Source organism: Platichthys flesus, chromosome 5, assembly GCF_949316205.1.
Source record: "Platichthys flesus chromosome 5, fPlaFle2.1, whole genome shotgun sequence".
NCBI classification, from domain to species: domain Eukaryota; kingdom Metazoa; phylum Chordata; class Actinopteri; order Pleuronectiformes; family Pleuronectidae; genus Platichthys; species Platichthys flesus.
In genome coordinates this window covers 9833265-9852472 of record NC_084949.1, presented here as the reverse complement: position 1 = coordinate 9852472, position 19208 = coordinate 9833265, and the positions used below count along the sequence as shown (strand labels likewise).

At 43.2% G+C, this 19208-nt stretch overlaps 3 protein-coding genes across 3 annotated transcripts; all 3 read left to right on the top strand.

Moving 5' to 3' along the window:
• Positions 1 to 420: 420 nt before the first annotated feature.
• On the top strand, positions 421 to 2561 carry LOC133953403 (serine/threonine-protein kinase pim-1-like). Its single transcript, XM_062387313.1, has 8 exons — positions 421 to 442; positions 562 to 810; positions 905 to 997; positions 1114 to 1163; positions 1261 to 1479; positions 1860 to 2040; positions 2199 to 2369; positions 2470 to 2561. The coding sequence occupies exons 1-8, from the start codon at positions 421 to 423 to the stop codon at positions 2559 to 2561; spliced, it is 1077 nt and encodes a 358-aa protein (XP_062243297.1).
• A 2403-nt stretch (positions 2562 to 4964) lies between these two features.
• tekt4 (tektin 4) lies at positions 4965 to 9720 on the top strand. Its single transcript, XM_062388469.1, has 7 exons — positions 4965 to 5592; positions 5910 to 5980; positions 6082 to 6225; positions 7443 to 7529; positions 8879 to 9014; positions 9091 to 9245; positions 9343 to 9720. Exons 1-7 carry the CDS (start codon positions 5071 to 5073, stop codon positions 9554 to 9556), a joined length of 1329 nt encoding a protein of 442 aa, XP_062244453.1. The 5' UTR covers positions 4965 to 5070; the 3' UTR covers positions 9557 to 9720.
• Positions 9721 to 10718: 998 nt separating this feature from the next.
• On the top strand, positions 10719 to 19208 carry LOC133953402 (dead end protein 1-like). The gene is made up of 5 exons (XM_062387312.1): positions 10719 to 10733; positions 14741 to 14846; positions 15817 to 16142; positions 17109 to 17241; positions 18615 to 19208. The coding sequence occupies exons 1-5, from the start codon at positions 10719 to 10721 to the stop codon at positions 19022 to 19024; spliced, it is 990 nt and encodes a 329-aa protein (XP_062243296.1). The 3' UTR covers positions 19025 to 19208.

Below are 19208 nucleotides of genomic sequence, written 5' to 3'. Positions count from 1 at the left end.
ATGTGAACTTTCAACATTCAGGATAACCCTGACCCATTCAAATGATGCACAAAGATGTAACATTATATCAAAGTTTGCATCTTCCAAAGAACGTTAAACACAAACATGAACTTTTAGATCAAAGGCCTAGCCACCCATTGATCAAAGGCAAATACATATAAGTGTTGGTTGTCTCAGGCAATAAACCAAACATAAAAGAAGACTTCAAGTCGGTGACTTGAAGTGACTGCCACGGATCTGAACCAGAATCAGAGTCTATTTCACTTACAGGAAATTGACTTGGTGTGTTTGGTGCATCGGACATAAAAACTCCTATAAATATATAAGTAGGAAACAATACATAAAAGTAGAAAACAATATACATAAGTAGAAAATACATTTATATTGAGAAAGTTATTGGTCAAGATTGGTCTCTGTGATATGGTCCTCAAGAAGCATCGAGGTGAATAAATTCGGGCAAAAACCTGCTTTCACCAATGTTATTGATCAGATAAAATGGCCATTGTTTCAGTTTTTAGTTTAATCCCGACAATCTGATGATAGCGCCTATCTCATTTGCAGGTGAGCCCTGTGAGGAGGTTGGCAGTGTGAGAGGAAGGAAAAGGAGAGACAGAGATGATGAAGAGGGAAAACCAGAAATGAGGAAGAGACGACTTGTCTTTGAGTCGAATGAACACGACTTAGCGGAGACTGATTTGAGTCGAATAAACAGGAAGAGAATATTGTCTCCTGATGGTCGAAAAGTGAGAGAGAAAAAGAGGAGGGTTGTGGAGAAGAAGACCCCGGATGCCTCAGGAGACAACCCAAGAGGTGAGTAGGAAGTGATTAATAGATTAATGAGTCACATTAGGTCACATGTTTTTAATGTTGCTCACAACTGTAGTTAAACCAAATATTTGTGTAGTTGACCTTGAGGCCAAATACTGGGTGATGGGTCAGCTTGGTGGAGGATGCTGTGGAACAGTGTTTGCTGGCTACCGCAAAGCAGATATGTTTCCGGAAAGTAATACACATACACACACAGACACACTTACACACAATTACACACACACAAAGACACTTACACACACAATGGGCCAGAAAGTGATAACCAAACATGTGTTGTTGTCTTGTAGGTGGCGATCAAGCACATAGGGCAGAAAAATCTTTTATGCAAACCAGTGGTAAGTGACCAACACCGACTACTCTACTGTGGCTTTCACCTAACTCACTTTCTGAATGTATTATGGATGAACTGTTGCTTTTGTTGTGACCCTTCAGTGCCTGAATGGAAAGATGCTCCCAACAGAGGTGGCCATAATGCTGAAACTAACAGCAGAGAAAAGTGACTCCTTGGGGACGTCAGCACCAGTAGCATTTCTGGACTGGTATGACCTGGGCCATGAGTTGATCGTGGTGATGGAGAGACCTGTCCCTGCCGTTGACCTGTCCACATATGTAAAGCTCAAAAGAGGCTCTCTAAGGGAGTCTGAGGCCAAGGTAAGCTGCTGCAGGATCCTATTCACTGTGCATGAGCTGGTCAACAGGTTGATCTGTGTAACTCCTTATCTCTCCGTCTATAATCCCCTCTGACTGACATTATAACTCATTACATTTCAACATGGAGGAAAGTTCATATTGAGACACTTCTTGTTGCCTGTCACAGGACTGAACGGCAGTTTACACTCCTGGTATTTAAAGTAGTGTCACCTCTTCAGTGTCAAGTATATAAGCCGCCGTGGAAACATGCAGCCACACCCAGGACCAAGACCTTATAGTTGATTCAAGATCATATTCGTGGAATCTCCAGGTTTTGGAAACAGTTCTCTGGAGTCACAGCCATGAAAAATGTCAAACTGCTGTCCCTCTCTGTCTCACAGACTATAATGAAGCAGCTGGTCGATGCAGCCATTGGGCTGGAGCAGAACAGAGTCTTTCACCGGGACATCAAACCTGAAAATATCCTGATAGAGACTGGCCAAAGTGTCCCACGGGTTCGCCTCATTGATTTTGGGCTGAGCTGTCTCGTGAAGAAACGTTCATTTTACACTGTATTCTATGGTAAGATGCCTGGTTTCTACTCTGATTACTTATCTGTGACTTTTACATGAACACAAAGCTTCTCCTCCTCATCATCTTTACTGTCTCACTTATTGTAAGTCGCTTTGGATAAAAGCGTCAGCTAAATGTAATGTAATAATCACGTCTGTGTATTCCAGGCACTGAAAAGTACGCCCCTCCAGAGTATTGCAGCTCTTCTGTCTACAGGGCTGGTCCCAGCACAGTGTGGCAGCTTGGCACAGTCCTGTATGAGATGCTCCACAATCAGGGATTCATCACCAAACGCTTCCTCAGCAAAGAACTGAAAAGCAGCAGCAGACTGTGCAAAAGTAAAAAAAAAACACTAATGTACACAAACCTGTCAGCAAACACCCGCCATCACACACTTCAATGGTCATCTTCATCTTCCCGCTCTCTTTTTCACTCTAGACCTCAAGGATCTCCTCCAGCTGTGTCTGGAGGAGGACCCTAAGCTGCGTCCCACCCTGAGAGAGCTGCAGCTTCACCCGTGGCTGAAATAAACACTGCCTCCTGACCCACTCGCCATAACCCTGCCTCAGGAGATATCCTCATATTCAAGCCACATGAATGTGGTGCAGCTTCATTGACAAAACAAAGAGGAGACAGAATTTAGTAGTAAATGGTGAATGGACTGTATTTACCAGCCCTTTTTTTTACTACGAGGAGCAATTCGGGATTTAGCATCTTGCCCAATGTGTTGACAGCAACAGGGACATATCCCAGGGGAGACCAACTCAAATAGCATTTTTCATCCTGATATTTCTTCAAATAGATGCGTCAGTGAGATTATATGAAATCAATAAAACCCACTGTTTGTAAGAGGGACTGAGATTTTGTAACATTTTCAAAGTTTGTTCACACACATTGTAGGCTATATGTTTACCCCTTATCTGTATTCTCAAGATTTTACACTGTTGTTATACTGTGAAGAATTAGTTAACACTTCCACATCAGCAGCATCAGTTGTTTTTTCTCAGCAAAGTTAAGACATGGAGCCTACAAAACAATGTGATCAGAAGAGCATGTAAGGTAAAGCAGCTTTCAAAGCTTTTGATTGTGTCCATTATAGTGAGTTGGACATTGTCAGATCCTGGCTTACTGGTATACCCATCGGACTATGTAAGCAAAATGGAGAAATAGTGTTTCCACCTCATTTGCTGTCAGCAATGGTGTGAGACCAGTAATTGAGATGAGTGATGGAGGGAAGGCATCTCTGTTCAGATTCTCTAAACTGCCTACCTGTGGTCAAACTACAAACAGCCTATAGTTGTATTATTTAGTTTGCAATAGTATATAATATATATATGTATATGTATATGATATATATATATGTATGTGATATATATATTACATTTGAGCTATCAACCTATATCTTATTTGTACAATTGAATTATTATAAATAGGTGCATTGATCAAAACATTAAGCATTCTTCCATTTTGTTATTGTGACATAATTTGAGTTTGTTGACAGGTTACACACAAATGAACACCCCTCCTTTTAATGCAGTCAAGCCAGCCAACACTCTTGTTTTTTCAAAATAAACTGTTGACATGGAGCATATACAAAATGCATAATTGAAAATGAAATGGATTGGATTATATTCACAAGAAGTATATATCGTCTCATGTGTCATTTTTATGAATAGCATTTTGACTGTATCAATTTAGAGATTTTACAAAATAAAGGTCACACATTTTTAGCTTCAAGTACCTAATTTCTGGATATTTCAGAGTTCTGTAAAAACACTTTGCTAAATAATTCCAGAGAGAGACTGATATGTCTGCGTTCAAGACCTCTCTGACTACCCACATACTTAAGATCAGACATTTTTACTTTATAGATTAAGAGATTTGTGAATGTAAAGTCCAACATGTGTACAATCAAATCAGTTCATTCTGGATATTTCAAAGTACTATAAAAACACTTTGCTCAATAAGTTGACTTATATTGGGTTTATTTTTGCCGTGCACTGATTGCTGGTTGTACATCAAATTGCCCTTGAAGGATATTAAAGGTTTTTCTTTTATGGACAACTGTAGTGCACAAACCAAGCTAGAGCAGCAGAGGAACCCAGCAACCAGCAGGGGGCAGCCATAGGACATCACATGGAAACAAGCAGCAGCACTGGGTTATTCTCTAATAATAGGTTTTTAAACCATGTTAAATCATCCAGTATCAAAAATCCCAAAATATAAAAGTAACTTTTAAGGCTGTCAAATATATGTAGTAAAGTAGAAAATATTTTCTCTGAAGTGTGTAACAAAAGCAGCATAGAACGACACCAACACACACACGATAATTTGTCCATCTTCTTAGTGTGCTTAGTTCCTCATGGCAATCAGCAGGCGGTGTGGCCTAGTTGGTAGAGTGGTCGTTTTCCAACAAGAAGGGGCCTGGGTTATATCCCCAGTCTTTTCCATCTTCATCCTGGCAATATACTGACCTCTTTAAACTGGCAGGATTTCTCCTATTAATTGCAAATCATTTTACACTATTTAAATTTAAATGAATTAAATATAAAAACAGAAAAAAAAAGAATTAAAAAACAAGAACTGCGTGTGCAATTCCTGCGCAATGGGCTTCTGCGCAGAAAGTGGGCAGTGGGCTTCTGCGCAGGATGTGCACAATGGGTTTCTGCGCAGGAAGTGCACAGTAGGCTTCTGCACAGGATATGCGCAATGGCTATCGCCTATGTCGCCTGTACCAGGAGCCGCCCCTGCTCGTGCAAAATGAGTGGATTAGGGTTGATATAACACCTAGTATTTCACTGGAAGATTTCAAGATCTCCACTATATATTGAGTCACACTTGTGGCTGTAATTTGATCTGCATCCGCTCATTTGATCTCTGGTCACCTGAGCCCAGGATCCTGCCAACATGTGTAACCGGGCAACAGGAAACAAACACAGGCCACAGTTTGCTGCAGCATCACTGAGGTCTCAGTCTTTTATGATCAACTGATCAGTTTTAAAGTTTTTTTCCCAACAGGCTGATTAAACCGTCAGAGACATGAGCTCTGAGCTGTTAGTGTCACGGCCTCACTGTGACAGCAGGGCTGTGGCTGTGGGGCTCCCGGAGAAGGAGCCTCTTGTGAGGGGCTCGCAGCCGTCCTCAGGCTCCGCCACAGCTGGCTACCGCTCTGCGAAATACTCACCGGGCGAGTGGTTCTCCAACTACCACAGCCTCTTGCAACAGGCCGGCACCGACCGCCTCCAGGCCCGGAGCGTCCAGCGAGAGTCCAGGAGTCTGCACCTGGACACCGAGTCGGCCACTCTGCACACCCAGGCCGAGGGGACGCGTCTGCTGGGGGAGAGACTACAAGACCTCCACCACTGGAGGTCAGAGCTGCAGCGGCACATCGAGCAGTTGCAGGCCGACAATCAGTCACTGGTGGCGGTGAAGACGCGACTGGAGAAGGCGCTGGACGCCACCGAGACCCCGTACGTCATCTCCACCGATAACCTGACCTGCAGGACGAGGAGACTGGGACCAGACCTGGTCCGAGACTCTGTGGAGGAGCAGCTGTTAAAGGTGATCAAACAGCTAAATACTTTAAGTTAAGGGATCACATGGAAATAAAATAATTTCAATCAAATGATAACAATTAAAACTAAATAAAATTAAGACTATTAATAAAAGAATATTCAGAAAGAATATCCAGCACACAAATTAATACTGAACATAATTATCAATCATTAGATGCAGCCCTGAACAATTATAATTCTTACAGTTATGTGTATGGGAGAGAAGTGTGTGTAAGGCCTGTACTGTATTCAGTCTAACAGTAAAATGACGCCAGCAGAGGGCACAGTGTGACACTAACCAGAAGCATGGCTGTGTGTTTGTAGGAAGTGGACCTGATCAGGAGCGTCCAGGCTCTTCTGAAGAGAACCACAGCTCAGGTTGTGACTCAGATCAAGTGAGTCTCCGGTCCTGTTTATTGGAGTCAAACTGCCTCACATGAATGTTATGAAAGGTACCATTTATTTAGATGTGTGTGTGTTTGTGTGTCTGTATCAGGAGGAACAGAGAGGCCAAGCAGACCTTAGAGTTGGACTGGTCTGATAAGTACGAGGCCTACAACTTGGACGACCACTGTGGAAGATACAGTAACATGAGTGCCGATACAAAGCACCATCCCAGCTCAGCCACCGTGCAGGACCAGTGAGTGTGTGTGTGTGTGTGTGTGTGTGTGTGTGTGTGTGCAGGTGTGTTGCAACTAGGTAGATAAAGCAGGCAACTTCCGGGGTCCAGCTGAGAGGTGGCCCCAGAGAAAGGCCGATACATAATTTTGTGAGGACGCGTCATTTCTATGATGGGCTTATCACAAGAGACTGCAACAACACCAAACCCCATAAAGAGAAACTAGCATTCTACATAACACCCAGGTCGCACCGGATGACGTATTTGGTGGCCCATGTTATCAGGTTAGAGCCCCCACGCTGCCTACATGAGCTGCATGTCTCAGGTGCATCTCGTGCCTGTGAGCCGCACTGAGAGTTGGGGTCGCCTATTTTCTCCACATGTCGTGTGTGGCTCACATCAAGATAGAAGGTGAAAATGATCTATGGAATATGTCACATACCTAAATATTCACCTGTACCTCTTTCAAAGTAAAAGCAGTGAAGCGTTGTGTTGCCTGATCCATTTCTTTGTTTGAACAGGGATTTTATTATATTATTGACCAAATGCTTCTTAAACGGATAGTTAAACCAAATGTGAAAATTCACTCTTTATCTACTCACCACTATGCCAATGGAGTGTCGGGTGTTTGAGTCCCAAAAATACTTTTGGAGTTTCAGTGGTAAACAGATTTGGTGACCCCTTCTTTAAAGGTAAACAACATGGCCTCGGGACCTGGTGGTTTACACCATGTACACAACAATGTCCGCTATGATCCACACAAAAAAGCCCCTCCGCATAATACTGAGTAGATGATGAGTGAATTAAACATTTTGAGTGAACTTTCCCTTCTTCTATCAAAACAAAAAGTAGATTAGATGTGTAATAACATATCAAAGTTATATTATATCTGAGAATTTTCTAAGGTAAACCCTATGTAACACACTATGTTGTGCGTCTGCCACACAACCAGTGTGAACAGATACTGCGAGACACAGCAGATCAGAGACAGCCTTCACCTGCTGCAAACACAACCGGTGCGGTGCAGGCAGTTAGAGGTTTACATAAAGTCCAGAAAGTCTTTCATAGCTCGTGTTTTTCTTCAGGGTTAAGGCCTCCCTGGACCTTTCACCTTCAGCCTCGGGCCCCCAAAGTCCCTTGAAATGCTCCTAAATGCATGAAGTGATATTACCCCTGCGAATGAAAAACTGTGCTGATAATGTTGTGATTAATACACTCTAACCTCTGGTCTTCTGCAGGGTGTGTAACCATGCTGCATGGTCTAAGTTCACACAGGACAACCTGAGCAAAGCCATGCAGGAGGAGCAGGCCTCGAGCAGCATCAGGTCAGAGAGCAGTGTGTGTGTCGCACTGTGTTGAAGCCTCCACACAGACTCAAAGTGACACTGTGGCACATTCATGAATCTGTCCAGTAGCTGTTTTTACAGTGGATATAAATAGTCTGCACACCCCTGTTAAAATGCCAGGTTGTTGTGATGTAAATATTCAAATGTTTTAGGGGGTAAAAATAAAAACCTTAAAATAACCCCAGTTGTATACAAATGCACAACCTTAAACTAATACTTTGTTGAAGCGACTTTGAGTTTATGACAGCATTCAGTCTTTTTGGGTAGGGGTTCATCAGCACATCTTCACTTGGCAATATTTGCCCACTCTTCCTTGCAAATCTGTCATATTGCCTGTGCATAGTCCTCCTCATGCAGGTCATCCCACAGATTTTCAGTTGGATTCAGGTCTGGGCTCTGGCTGGGCCATTCCAAAACTTGAATCTTCTCCTAGGGAAGCCATTCTTTTGCTGATTTGGAGTAATACTTTGTGTTGTTGTTGTGCTGAAAGATGAAAATCCTCCTCATCATCAGCTTTTCAGGATTCATGTCAAAATTGGGCCATTTCTTCGAGCGTGGCCTGGCTGCTGACCCAGTGCTCACGTGCATGTCCAAATCTTTTTACCATTTGCTTATGTGGGCTACAATTGCAGGAACTGCTTTTCATCGTACGGCTTCCATCTTTCCGTTCTACCCCATAGACCAAACATAGGAAGAAAACTTGTGATTGTTGTCAAATGTAGTACACTACTAGTACTTGGCATAAATCCCTGCTGGTACTTTAGTGTTGCCGTAGGCCTTTTGGCAGCCTTCAGTCTTCTTGTCTTTTCATCAATTTTGGAGAGACGTCCAGTTCTTGGTAGTGTCTGAGGTTTTGTCCACTTGTTGATGACTGTCTTCACTGTGTTCCATGGTAAATCCATCCTTCTCCTGACTGAGACCTTTCCACAATGCGATGCTTTGATGCTTTGTAAGCCTGTTGCAGACCGTGGCTTTTGCTGGAAGATGCAACTGAGTTCATGTCAGCTCCGAACACCTGAACTTTATTTAGGGTTCATCAGTGTCCCTTTAATTTATGACAGTTGTGTTTTTGGTTAATTCTGAACACAGCCAGACTCCCAATTATAAGAGGGTGTGCACACTTATGAAACCACATTGTTATAGTTTTAAATGTGTTATTCCCTTAAAGATTTCAGTTGAAGATTCCATTCTATTGTACAGGTTATGGGTCACATTAACGGTGGGAAAAGATTTGTGATGATTTATCTTGGTCAAATTTTTTACATCACAGCAACCTGGCCTTTTAACAGAGGTGTGTAGACGTCTTATATCCCCCGTGTGCATCTCAGAAAGCTGGTGGAGCGGGTGCTGCTGGACACCACTGAGGACCTGAGGGTCCAGTGCTCCACTGTGGACCGAGCCTTCAGCCAGCGTTGTGTGGAGCTGAATGAGGCCAAGACCCAGCTGGAGATGAAGCTCGCGGAGGTAGGCACAGACACACGGAGTGATTGATTGGTGGATTGATGGATTATCTGTTGTATGATCGTGTGTGTCTGTGCAGGTCCTGGAGCAGATCGGGGCTCAGGAGAGGAACATCGTTGCTCTACAACAGGCCATCCACAATAAAGAGGCTCCGCTGAGAGTTGCTCAGTCCAGACTCTACGTCCGCTCCCTCAGACCCCACATGGAGCTCTGCAGGGACGAACCTCAGCTCAGGTACACACACGCACACACACATTTACACACCCACAAATCATACTGTATGTATCTCCCTTTGTTTCTCTATCTCCTCATTTGCTGCCCTTGTCTGTAGTTTGGAGGGGGAGGCCAGGCAGATTGATGCCACTGTGGCGTCACTGCACCAGCAGCTGAGCGAGGCCAGAGGCTCCCTGTCCCAGCTGGAGGAGTCTCGCATGGCCCTCGAGAAGGACGTGAACTGTAAGACCCACTCGCTGTTCATCGAGAGGGACAAGTGCATGACTCAGCGTAAACGATACCCAACGGTCTCCACCCTGTCAGGATACTGAAGTCGACGACCACTCAGTTTTAGCTGAGAATGTACAGCATGTTTTTCTGTCGTGTTTTTTTGTTGTGCTTTGTTGTTAGCATCAATGTGATATTAATTGCTTTAAAAAAAAAGGAAATTTAATAGTATTGCACATGCATCCATAAGTGTAATGCAGAAAATAAAACTCACTATGTTATTCTATTGTTTTTTTATTCAGTCACATTCACAAAAGTATCATATACATTGCTCAACAACAGTTAGTCATGAATGCAACAGTCTAAAAGTGATGAATATCCTCAGTGAGTTGGAGCGTTGGACCACAGTTGTACCAGAACGTGTTGGTTCTCTGATAGTAGCAATAAAAAAGGATCCTTCTGACCATAACTCTGTAGAAATGTGAACCCAAAACATTAAGGTTGACCAGACTCAGGTGTATCCAGTTGTCGTACATTTTTTTTTATACTGCTGTAATGTTTAACAAGCGGAGCAAACATCCTTTTCTCAATGAGGCATTTGGTGCAAAAAAGCTTTTCTTTCTTTAAAGGTTTGAAATTACACCAATAAACAATACGTATACAAGCAAGTTTAGTTACTGTATATTAGTGGACCAGTTATAACATATGTGTAATTAAGAAACTATAGGTCATGCATGTGCATCTATCAGTGAAACGGCTGTCGTTCAGTTGATCCGATTGTTCATGACTTAGATAAAAATGTCGGTCATTTGAAAGGATCAGGTTAAATCCTCAAACTCTAGAGGACCGGGGCGTAAGGAAAATATACCATCCCAAGTGGGGGTGCAAGGGAGACATATAAATATATATCATACAATTTTTTTTTTAAATACACAATATGAAATAGTTCCCCCCCTCAATTTATTTTGTTGCATTTATATTTATGTTGTATATCCTTTTTAACATAATACATTATTATGTTTTACGGAGTAATCTACAGATCTGTATATTTATCTGGACTGTCACTTGAGCTGTTTATTTTCAGTGCGGAGCAACATATTTGAAAAGAGTTTTTATCTAAACACTTGTAAATAAAGTTGTTTAAAAAAAGGGCGGGTCACGAGCACGAGCTGAGCTGGTGGCGGGTGGAGGTCTACGCTGATTGGTCCACACGGAGCCGACCTGCACCAGCGTCTTAATTACTTCTCTCATCGATAATACAACAACATGGGCTCCGAGTCGGTGAGTTAGAATTCAATACTTTTACTTCAGTGAAGGTTTGAATTCCAGACGCTGTCTGTTCACAGAGTACTTTGACGTGTCTGTGATGGTACCTGTTCTTGTTCCTCCACTGAGGAGGTTGTGGGTTCACTGTCCGGCTGCGTGCACATGAGGGACACACACCTGGGACCGGGCGGCACATCAGAGGATTGATTCAGTCCACTGGTTCCCACTGTCGCATGGTGTTTGTTCACAACACGTTTGAATAACAAATAACAATTCTTAACAGAAACTTTACAAATGCACAATAGGTTTGGTTTTGGCTCTAAGTTACAATTTGATTTTTTTAGGTTTATATACAATACTTAACAGTTGTTACCTATTTGCACATCTTAAATAGAAACACGTTTACCTGTGTACAGTACGTTGGATTTTACGTTATGTTTCACTCTTAAACTTATTTTTCTGATATATTACTTACAAGTTAGTAACCTTTTACATGGCCTCCATGATTCTCCATTGCTCATTCTTACCCTCAATGCCCCGTATGTGTGTTTGAAGCTACTCGATGTAAACGTTTCTAGATCTATCTATCTATCTATCTACATCATATGTTTTGTTCCATATCTATGTAAACCATTAATAAGAGGTTAATTGAACACTTTGAACGTGGATAATAATCAGCTATGTTTTAACAAAGTTAAACAAAAGTTAAAGAAAAACGTTGTACCTATTGTCACTGCATGATTGGCTGCTCTCTCTCAAAGGGAACCCCACCAGGTGTGTGTGTGTGTGTGGGGGGGCAGGGCAGGTTAATGTCCTCAGGTGATGTCACTTGAATCAGCATCAGCTTGCACGGAAGCCTCCAAGTCTGAAATGTAAAACTAATCTGGAGTTAAAATGAAGTGAGTTTATCAAACCTCTGTAGCCTATCAGCGCTGTCACTTTGTATTTGAAATTCAAGCATTTATTCCAATGTGGAGGGAAAAGTTTATATTCTAATTGAATTGAACAAGTGAGAATTTAAAATATGCAGTCCAGAAGGGTGTCTCCTGATCCAGCAGAGGGCGGTCACTGTCAGCTTGTCATTTTGCCTTCCCTCTGCCATTTTGCTGCGAAAGTGGATGGCCCTAGTGAAGCTGGTCTGGGCAAACAACCATGACGCCAAAGCATCCGGGAAGCGGCTTGTGGAAATGATTTGGGTCTGCACTGTAGACGGCTGAGTAACACACATTTGTAAGGCTGCTTGTGAACCTTGTACCACGCAGTCTGTTGGCTCGGCTGTTAGCTTTCCACCCAAAGTGAGGCAGCGGAGGAGACACCACAGATAAGCAGAGCAACGCCATCCTCATCTGAATTGCGTCTCATGTCGAATTTAGGTTTTACAAAAAGTGACAGCCCTTAAAGCCCACTCATCTCTGCTGCAGACCATCCAACATAAGGGCATGGTCCCGATTGCAGGCGACTGATAATCACCTGCCGAGGGAGTTACTATTCATTGCTCGCTGAATGTGACCAGAGCAACATGTGACTCACACAGGAATCTGTCGTGTGGTCTGTATTCCGTTCGGGGTTGTGGTGGTGGTTGTCCAACAAGTGGTTTTGTTGTTCAACTTTAATTACTGGCAGTTGACACAGCCAATATCAGGGTCTCCTACATCTTGGCTCACTGTGTAAACTAGGGATGCACGATCCGCTTTTTTCACCTCCGATACCGATATCTGAGGTTTAGTATCGGCCGATACCGATCCGATACCGATATAGAAAAACAGCGCGAAATTATGGTAACAAACTGTAAGTTTCATTGGGGGGAAAAGACTGGGATCATGAGACTTGTCTTAAACATTTCTTTCCTATTTTTTATAAAACAAATAAACAGATATAAATGTACTGAATTACTTATTTATTATATAATTGTGCACCAGTAAAACAATCTTAATCACAAAAATATAGTGTGACTGGTTCAGTCAGTGCAATTAGGGATTTGTGCCACACACTGTGTGGCATGAAACTCTCATCCAGCCAGTGTGCTGTTAAGCTCAAAAGTGACACGGGGGAAACGTCAGAGCTCCAGATATCTGTGGTGAAACTCAGAGCTTTGACGTCTTTTAGCCTCTCCAATATGTGTTTGGACACTTTAGCATGCAGTTCAGGTAGAGCCGTCTCGGACAAATATTTTCGGCTTACAATGTCATAACGTGGCTCCAGGTGGCTAATTAGCAGCCGAAATCCCTTGTCTCCAACAACCGACAGCGGTTGCCCATCCATTACAATAAAGTTTAAAATCTTGTCGGTGATTTTGGTTGCCTGCACACTATTCATTGGAATTTTTTCTACTCTTTCCTTCATTTCCTTTAAGGTTAGCTGCTTCGTGCCGGCTCCTTTTTTTATATTCTGTTCCACGAACTCTGCATGCTCTCTCACGTGAAATTTGTGTAGATGCTTAATGAGGTTTGTCGTGTAATAACCCGACGCTTTAGAACGCAAGTCAGCCACACAAACGCTACTGCTATTGGTTGAGGCTGTGACGGAGCCAATCAAAGTTCACCATTTAAAGCCACGCTGAGGATTTGCCTCACCACAGGAATTGAATGTTTAATTCGCGCAGATTGGAAGTGAACGAGAGCAAATGTTCGCCAGTGCTGCATTGGTGTGTGTGCGGTGCTCTTAGACACCCCATCGGCCCAACTGGTGTTTGAGTTGCATTGTGGGTACTCATTTGCAGTGTTGTGCATGAACGAACGCAAAAGAACGCGTTCATTGAACACGTTCATTTTTGTGAGAGCGGTGAACTGAACGCAACTCAATGACAAATAATGAATTTGAACGGTGAACACGTTCATATTTCAGCGTCCTCGCTTATAGACGACAGGAAACTTCTCTCTTTATGTGTAACTTTATTAAAGCCCAGCGAACACGACTAACTTCTGGTTTTAACTCCGACACTCCTATCATCCACCACTGTGTTCTTCACTCCCCTTCCTCATTCACCCTTGACATGCCAACTCATCAGCCAATGAGAGCCTGTCATGCCAGGTAACTCTCCAGCCATTGGTCTAGAACTGTCACTTGCCCCAACCTGACTGGTTCACTGACCCTCTGGAAATCCCAATACTTATTGACATGGTGTAGTTAGCTGAACATAAGTCATAACAAACACATAGCAGTCAAACAGAACATAAACCTAACTACCAGTCCGTTACAATATTATCTGAGGTCTAGCTAAAACGTTACGGAATGTTTTCCTTCTCCTGAGGAGAGACGCTGTCTAAATCGAATGCTTGCACCATGTCATTGCTCAGTGCCCGTGAAATGTCCGCGATGTAGCTTAACCTGAACCAAGTAACTCGACTTCGCACTACGTTACCCATGATTCATCGCACACACATGCACACCAAACAAGAAACGTATTCCAAGTGTTTTCTTCTCTGGCCACCGCTCGGCTCATGGGTTATCTTGCCTCGCTGTCTGGCCAGTAACCAGCCGTCCGGACCGCTCCGTGAATAATAAGGAGGAGGAGATGTTTCTTTACTTGGAATTCGGACACTTTATTTCTTGGATATACAGCAGGAGCAACACTCGCATCACCTCTAGGTGGTCCGTCACTTCTCCTTATAAACACACTTTCAACGTCTCTTCCCTCAATACCCAGGTGCACTACGTCACACACTACAAACTTTCCTTAAAGGGGCAGGCCATACCTGCAACACAACAGCTCTGGCCTCTTACAAAAATGTCTCACTTTACACCTTAAACTATGAAATGAACTGAACTATGAACTAGTTCAGAATTTAAATGGTGAACTATGAATGTGAACTATTCATATTTACTTGTGTGAACTGAACTTTGAACTAGTTCATGAGAGGTGTGAACCTGCACAACACTGCTCATTTGTTACTTTTACATTTGCCAGTTATACATGCATTGAATAAATTGGTTAAAACAGTGTCACAACCAATCAAATGATTTGTCTTGTTAGTTGCAAAGGAACTGTCACTGTGTAATTGTTACTTTGTTTTTCCTGTCAGGTGCTGAATCTTGAGCGGGTGCAGGCCCTGGAAACTTGGTTGGGAACAACCAATATAAAACTGACCCAAGTAAATGGCCAGAGGAAGTACGGGGGACCACCTGAGGGTGAGAGAGACCGCAGCTCAAACTGTGGTGTCCTGTCATTTTAGTTTGTTAATTTCAGTCTCATCTGTGTCATTTCTGTTTCCTGTTTTATTTTGTAGTATCTGTCCCTTGTGTGTGGTTTCTATCTTCACTTCCTTTCTGTGATTGTCTTCCCAGTCCTCATGTGTTTCACCTGTGGTTAATTGCTCCTGCCTTCCCTCTTGTGTCTATTTAAGCCTCTGTGTCCCCAAGCCCTTTGTCGGGTTGTACTCGTTGTTTTCTCCCCACGTCGTGAGAAATGGTTTGTCTGTTCCTGCTGTCTCGACCAGCTTCTCCTGCTTCCTCGTTCCTTGTTCTTCGTGCGCCTTGTCGCCAGTGTTACTTTTGTTAGTGTTCTTGTTTTGTTTTGGTATATTAAATCCCCTTTTGTTATAACCTCTGCATCCTGGGTCCATCTCCTCCCTCAAACCTTAACACATACTAGTGCTGCTCCTCCAACTGACAGTGAAGTTAAAATGATGTGTTATGGTCACAATAGGGGGGAAACAATGCCTAAATTAAATACACTCACTTAAATAAAAGGAAACTGTTATTTGTTGTTATCCTTTTATATTGTACGATATTTTTCATCAATGTCTTTTTTGTTACTCTGAGAGTAATTTCTGGATCTATATATATATTAATACAAAAATTGGGGCATGTTTACAGGACTGATATTTAATTAATTTAAATTTGTATTCATATCCCCCCCAAATATCCAGATCTAATCGATTTTAATTGTGGTTTGATAAGGGGACTGTTAGGCCTTGTCAAAGGCTCGTGCTCTACTCAGTGCCAATCTAGTTATCAATGTTTTCTATAACAAGAGTAAAAAAAGATAACGTAACTCCAGATTTATCCTTTAATGAAGCTTTAAGCCAACAAAGTAACAACTTGAGCTGATGAGATCACGTGACAGATCACTTCTCTCTCCTGTTTGTTCTGGTGACAGTGTGGAATGGTCCGACCCCAGAAGGCCGCTGCGAGGTCTTCATCAGCCAGATCCCGCGGGACACCTACGAGGACCTGCTGATCCCCCTGTTCAGCTCCATGGGTCCACTCTGGGAGTTCAGGCTGATGATGAACTTCAGCGGACAGAACCGCGGCTTCGCGTACGCCAAATACGGCTCACCAAGTGAAGTCGCTGATGCGATCCGCCTGCTGCACGGCCACGAGCTGGAGCCCGGCTCCCCCATCAGTGTTCGCCACAGCACAGAGAAGAGACAGCTCTGTATTGACAATCTGCCAGTCACCACCAGACTAGAGGGCCTGCTGCAGGTACAACAGCAATGTAGTTTGTCTTAAGGCCAAATTATTCTTGTGTTGCACGGACGCACGCATGCACGCAAGACACGCAACACGCCCCTTTCGAGCCCTCTGGCGGCTTGCGTGCGTCCGCCAATTTTTGTAACTATACGACAAAACGACGCGGGCCTCACGCAGCCCGCAAGGCTTGTGATTGGTCGGCTGACTACATCCCGTCCGGAGTCTAGTTTCCGGTTTCATGCCCCACAATACGCGGAAATCACGGAAGATTTAGAAGAACGAATATTGACCAAATAGAAGAGCACTTGGCAGAAGAGATCCGAAAGTATGACCACTTGTATAACCCGTCACTGACTGGCCGATTTGTCCGCCAGAATTAGGCTATGAGGAGCCGGAGTGGCGATGTAAATAAACTTTTGACGAAGAAGAAGACGTCTCTTCTTTGTGTGTTTTGTTTTCGAAAAAAAAAGTTACTCCGCCTAGTGTTCTGGCGGTGAATTGCGTTGCAACACGCGCAACCCGATTAGGAAGCATAAACCAAAACGGATCCGTCGATGCAGCTGCGTGGCCTTCCGCGGTTGCAGTCGCAGGACTATAATTAGGCCTTTAGTGATTGCATAATGGGAACTTAGGCTCAGGGACCAGTTTATAATCATCAGGTATTACCAGAACTTCAGATTAAATAATAGAGAAAAAACAAATCTATGTTCAGTTCTACCTTTCACAATGATCTTTACCTCCTCAGCTTACTAACAGGACAGGACCCAAGTTTCTCTACAAACCTACACACACTAAGTTAAAACACTTTAATGTGGCAGACTTGTACATTTTTTTTACACCACACGCCTTGAACCTGCCCTGGCTGCTTGACTGAGATTCAGTTTAAGCAAACTACTGATAGGGAAGGGAGCAGAATGAAAATAAATGAGAACTCGTCTGTCCCAAGACCATTCCCCCCATCAATTTCTGTGCTTGCAGGTACTGCGTGTGCTCACTGATGGGGTGGAGAGAGTGTGTCTGATGACTCAAGCTGGTGTAGAGGGGATGTCAGCGAAAGTGACCTTCTCATCTCACCACGCTGCTTCTATGGCTAAGAAGATGCTGGTGGAAGGTTGGTGCTGGACTGATGCCTGTGATCAGTGAATTGCTGTAAATATGGTTCCCCTATAGTGTCATCCTCTTCAATACTCTTTGAATTTATTTTACATTATTACGCCTTAGCTCTGAAACAGCCAGAGGTACTATGGAGGTACTATGTTTTCAGGATGTCTGTCCAACGTATATCTGTCTGTTCATCAGTAACTCGCAATATCTCAAGAGGAATTTCTTAAAATGTGGTACAAATGTACAGTTTGACTCAAGGGTGAACTGTGACCTCATGTTCTAGTGAACATGATAAATCAGGAACACTCCTTAGATCTAGCACAAACATCACCTGGACTCAAGGATCACCTGATTATAATTTGGAGGTCTAGGTCACAAACATATTTTTTTACCTCATCAATTTGTTATCTGAAGAAAGCCTTCAGAGAATCCTTTCAAATGGTGAGGCCAAGGTGGCTTCAGTGTTTTTTTGCCTTTTGAACATGATATTTCAAGTCAGATTTTGACTGGTTGTCATTGGTTGGTGAGTGACACACAAACACACACTCACAGATTTCCAGTTTTATTAAAGCAAAATATTCACAATGATCAAAAAGATGTGTTGTAATTTCTGAAAGTCGACACACAACTGCTTCAGTCTCAAACTCAAACAGCTGTTTATGGCCAAGAAAACATTGTTGAGCACAACACTGGACATCTTGTATCACTGAAGAAATCTGACTTGCCTGGGTCCATCTGTGAGGATGGACCCAGGCAAGAGAAGACTGGCACTTTTTAAACTGATGTTCCTCAACAAAATGCATAGCTCTGAAACTACATTTAAATTGACTAGATCCAAACTGATATTTATGAGTCTCCAAAATGTGTTGATTCTTCCCCATCAAGATTCATGGACTATTCGGAGAATAGAGAAATGCTGAAAAACAGCTAATCTTCCGATGTTTAAAAAAGTGTAAAGTCTGAGATTAGCCCGCTAATCCAGATCATTCCAAAATTTAATGAGTTCTTTCCTGAAACATAACGCGTCCTTCCATCAAGTGTGAAAGTAATCCATCCTGTAGTTTCTGCGTAATCCTGCTAACAAATAAACAAACGCTGATGAACTTGGTTATACCTCCTTGGCAAAGACATCTACTTCTGATAAATGAGAGCAAAGCAATGGTTGGAATGACTGTGAATGCAACTCCTGAACTACATCAGAGACTTAACATTGACTCAACGTTGATAAATGACATTACCAGAATGAACCCTTTCAAAACAGGCCACAGATATACTGTACACAGGTGTCACAACATTAAACCTGTTATCCGTTAATGTTGTGGCATATCTGTCTACTGCTGTGATCCTCATTTCTGTACTTCTTCATTTTTCTTCATCCAGCATTCAAGAAGCAGTTTTCACTGTCCATCTCAGTCAAGTGGGAGATAACGGTGAAGCCGAGCCCGGACAACCCTATCACTCCAAAGAAACCTTCAAATAGCTCCACCCTGAAGATCCCCCCTGTGAAGCTGCCATGCCGCTTCCTAAATTCTCCACGGCCCTGCTTTGTCCTTCCTCCTCGTCTGGCCCACCACCATCCATCCATCCCCCCAGGTTTCTGCAGCAGGGCAGTGGGAGCACCAACTGCCCTGCTGCACCCTCACCTTTCCTACCCTACCATTCCCTACTCCCAGAGGCAGCTAGTGTCTGCAGCCTCCCCAATGATGCGCCTGCGTAAGGCGTGCGAGGCGACTGGGGCTCGCCGGCCGCTCTTAACTCGGCCTCCCTCTATGATGACAGGATTACTGTGAAATGGAAAAGGCTGATGTTCCGAGTGAAGTTCTGCAGCCGTGTAAATTTCCGGAGGTTCGCTCTGGATGTCGACATGTGTTTCATGTCTGTTGAGATCTGACTGAGTTGTGACCATTTTGACAGAAATTGTAGAAGTCAGATATTTAATGTTTTGCTATATGAGCAAATCTCTACCATCTGTGT

Excerpts from the sequence above, each read along its gene's own strand:
- LOC133953403 (XM_062387313.1), top strand. The coding sequence starts at position 421 with ATGGTCCTCAAGAAGCATCGAG. Across the intron at positions 998-1,113 it reads CCGCAAAGCAGATATGTTTC|AGGTGGCGATCAAGCACATA; the intron begins CGGAAAGTAATA and ends TTGTTGTCTTGT. Across the intron at positions 2,041-2,198 it reads ATTTTACACTGTATTCTATG|GCACTGAAAAGTACGCCCCT; the intron begins GTAAGATGCCTG and ends TGTGTATTCCAG.
- tekt4 (XM_062388469.1), top strand. The coding sequence starts at position 5,071 with ATGAGCTCTGAGCTGTTAGTGTCACGGCCTCACTGTGACAGCAGGGCT. Across the intron at positions 6,226-7,442 it reads TCAGCCACCGTGCAGGACCA|GGTGTGTAACCATGCTGCAT; the intron begins GTGAGTGTGTGT and ends GGTCTTCTGCAG. Across the intron at positions 9,246-9,342 it reads AGGGACGAACCTCAGCTCAG|TTTGGAGGGGGAGGCCAGGC; the intron begins GTACACACACGC and ends CCTTGTCTGTAG.
- LOC133953402 (XM_062387312.1), top strand. Across the intron at positions 14,847-15,816 it reads GTACGGGGGACCACCTGAGG|TGTGGAATGGTCCGACCCCA; the intron begins GTGAGAGAGACC and ends TTCTGGTGACAG. Across the intron at positions 17,242-18,614 it reads TAAGAAGATGCTGGTGGAAG|CATTCAAGAAGCAGTTTTCA; the intron begins GTTGGTGCTGGA and ends TTCTTCATCCAG.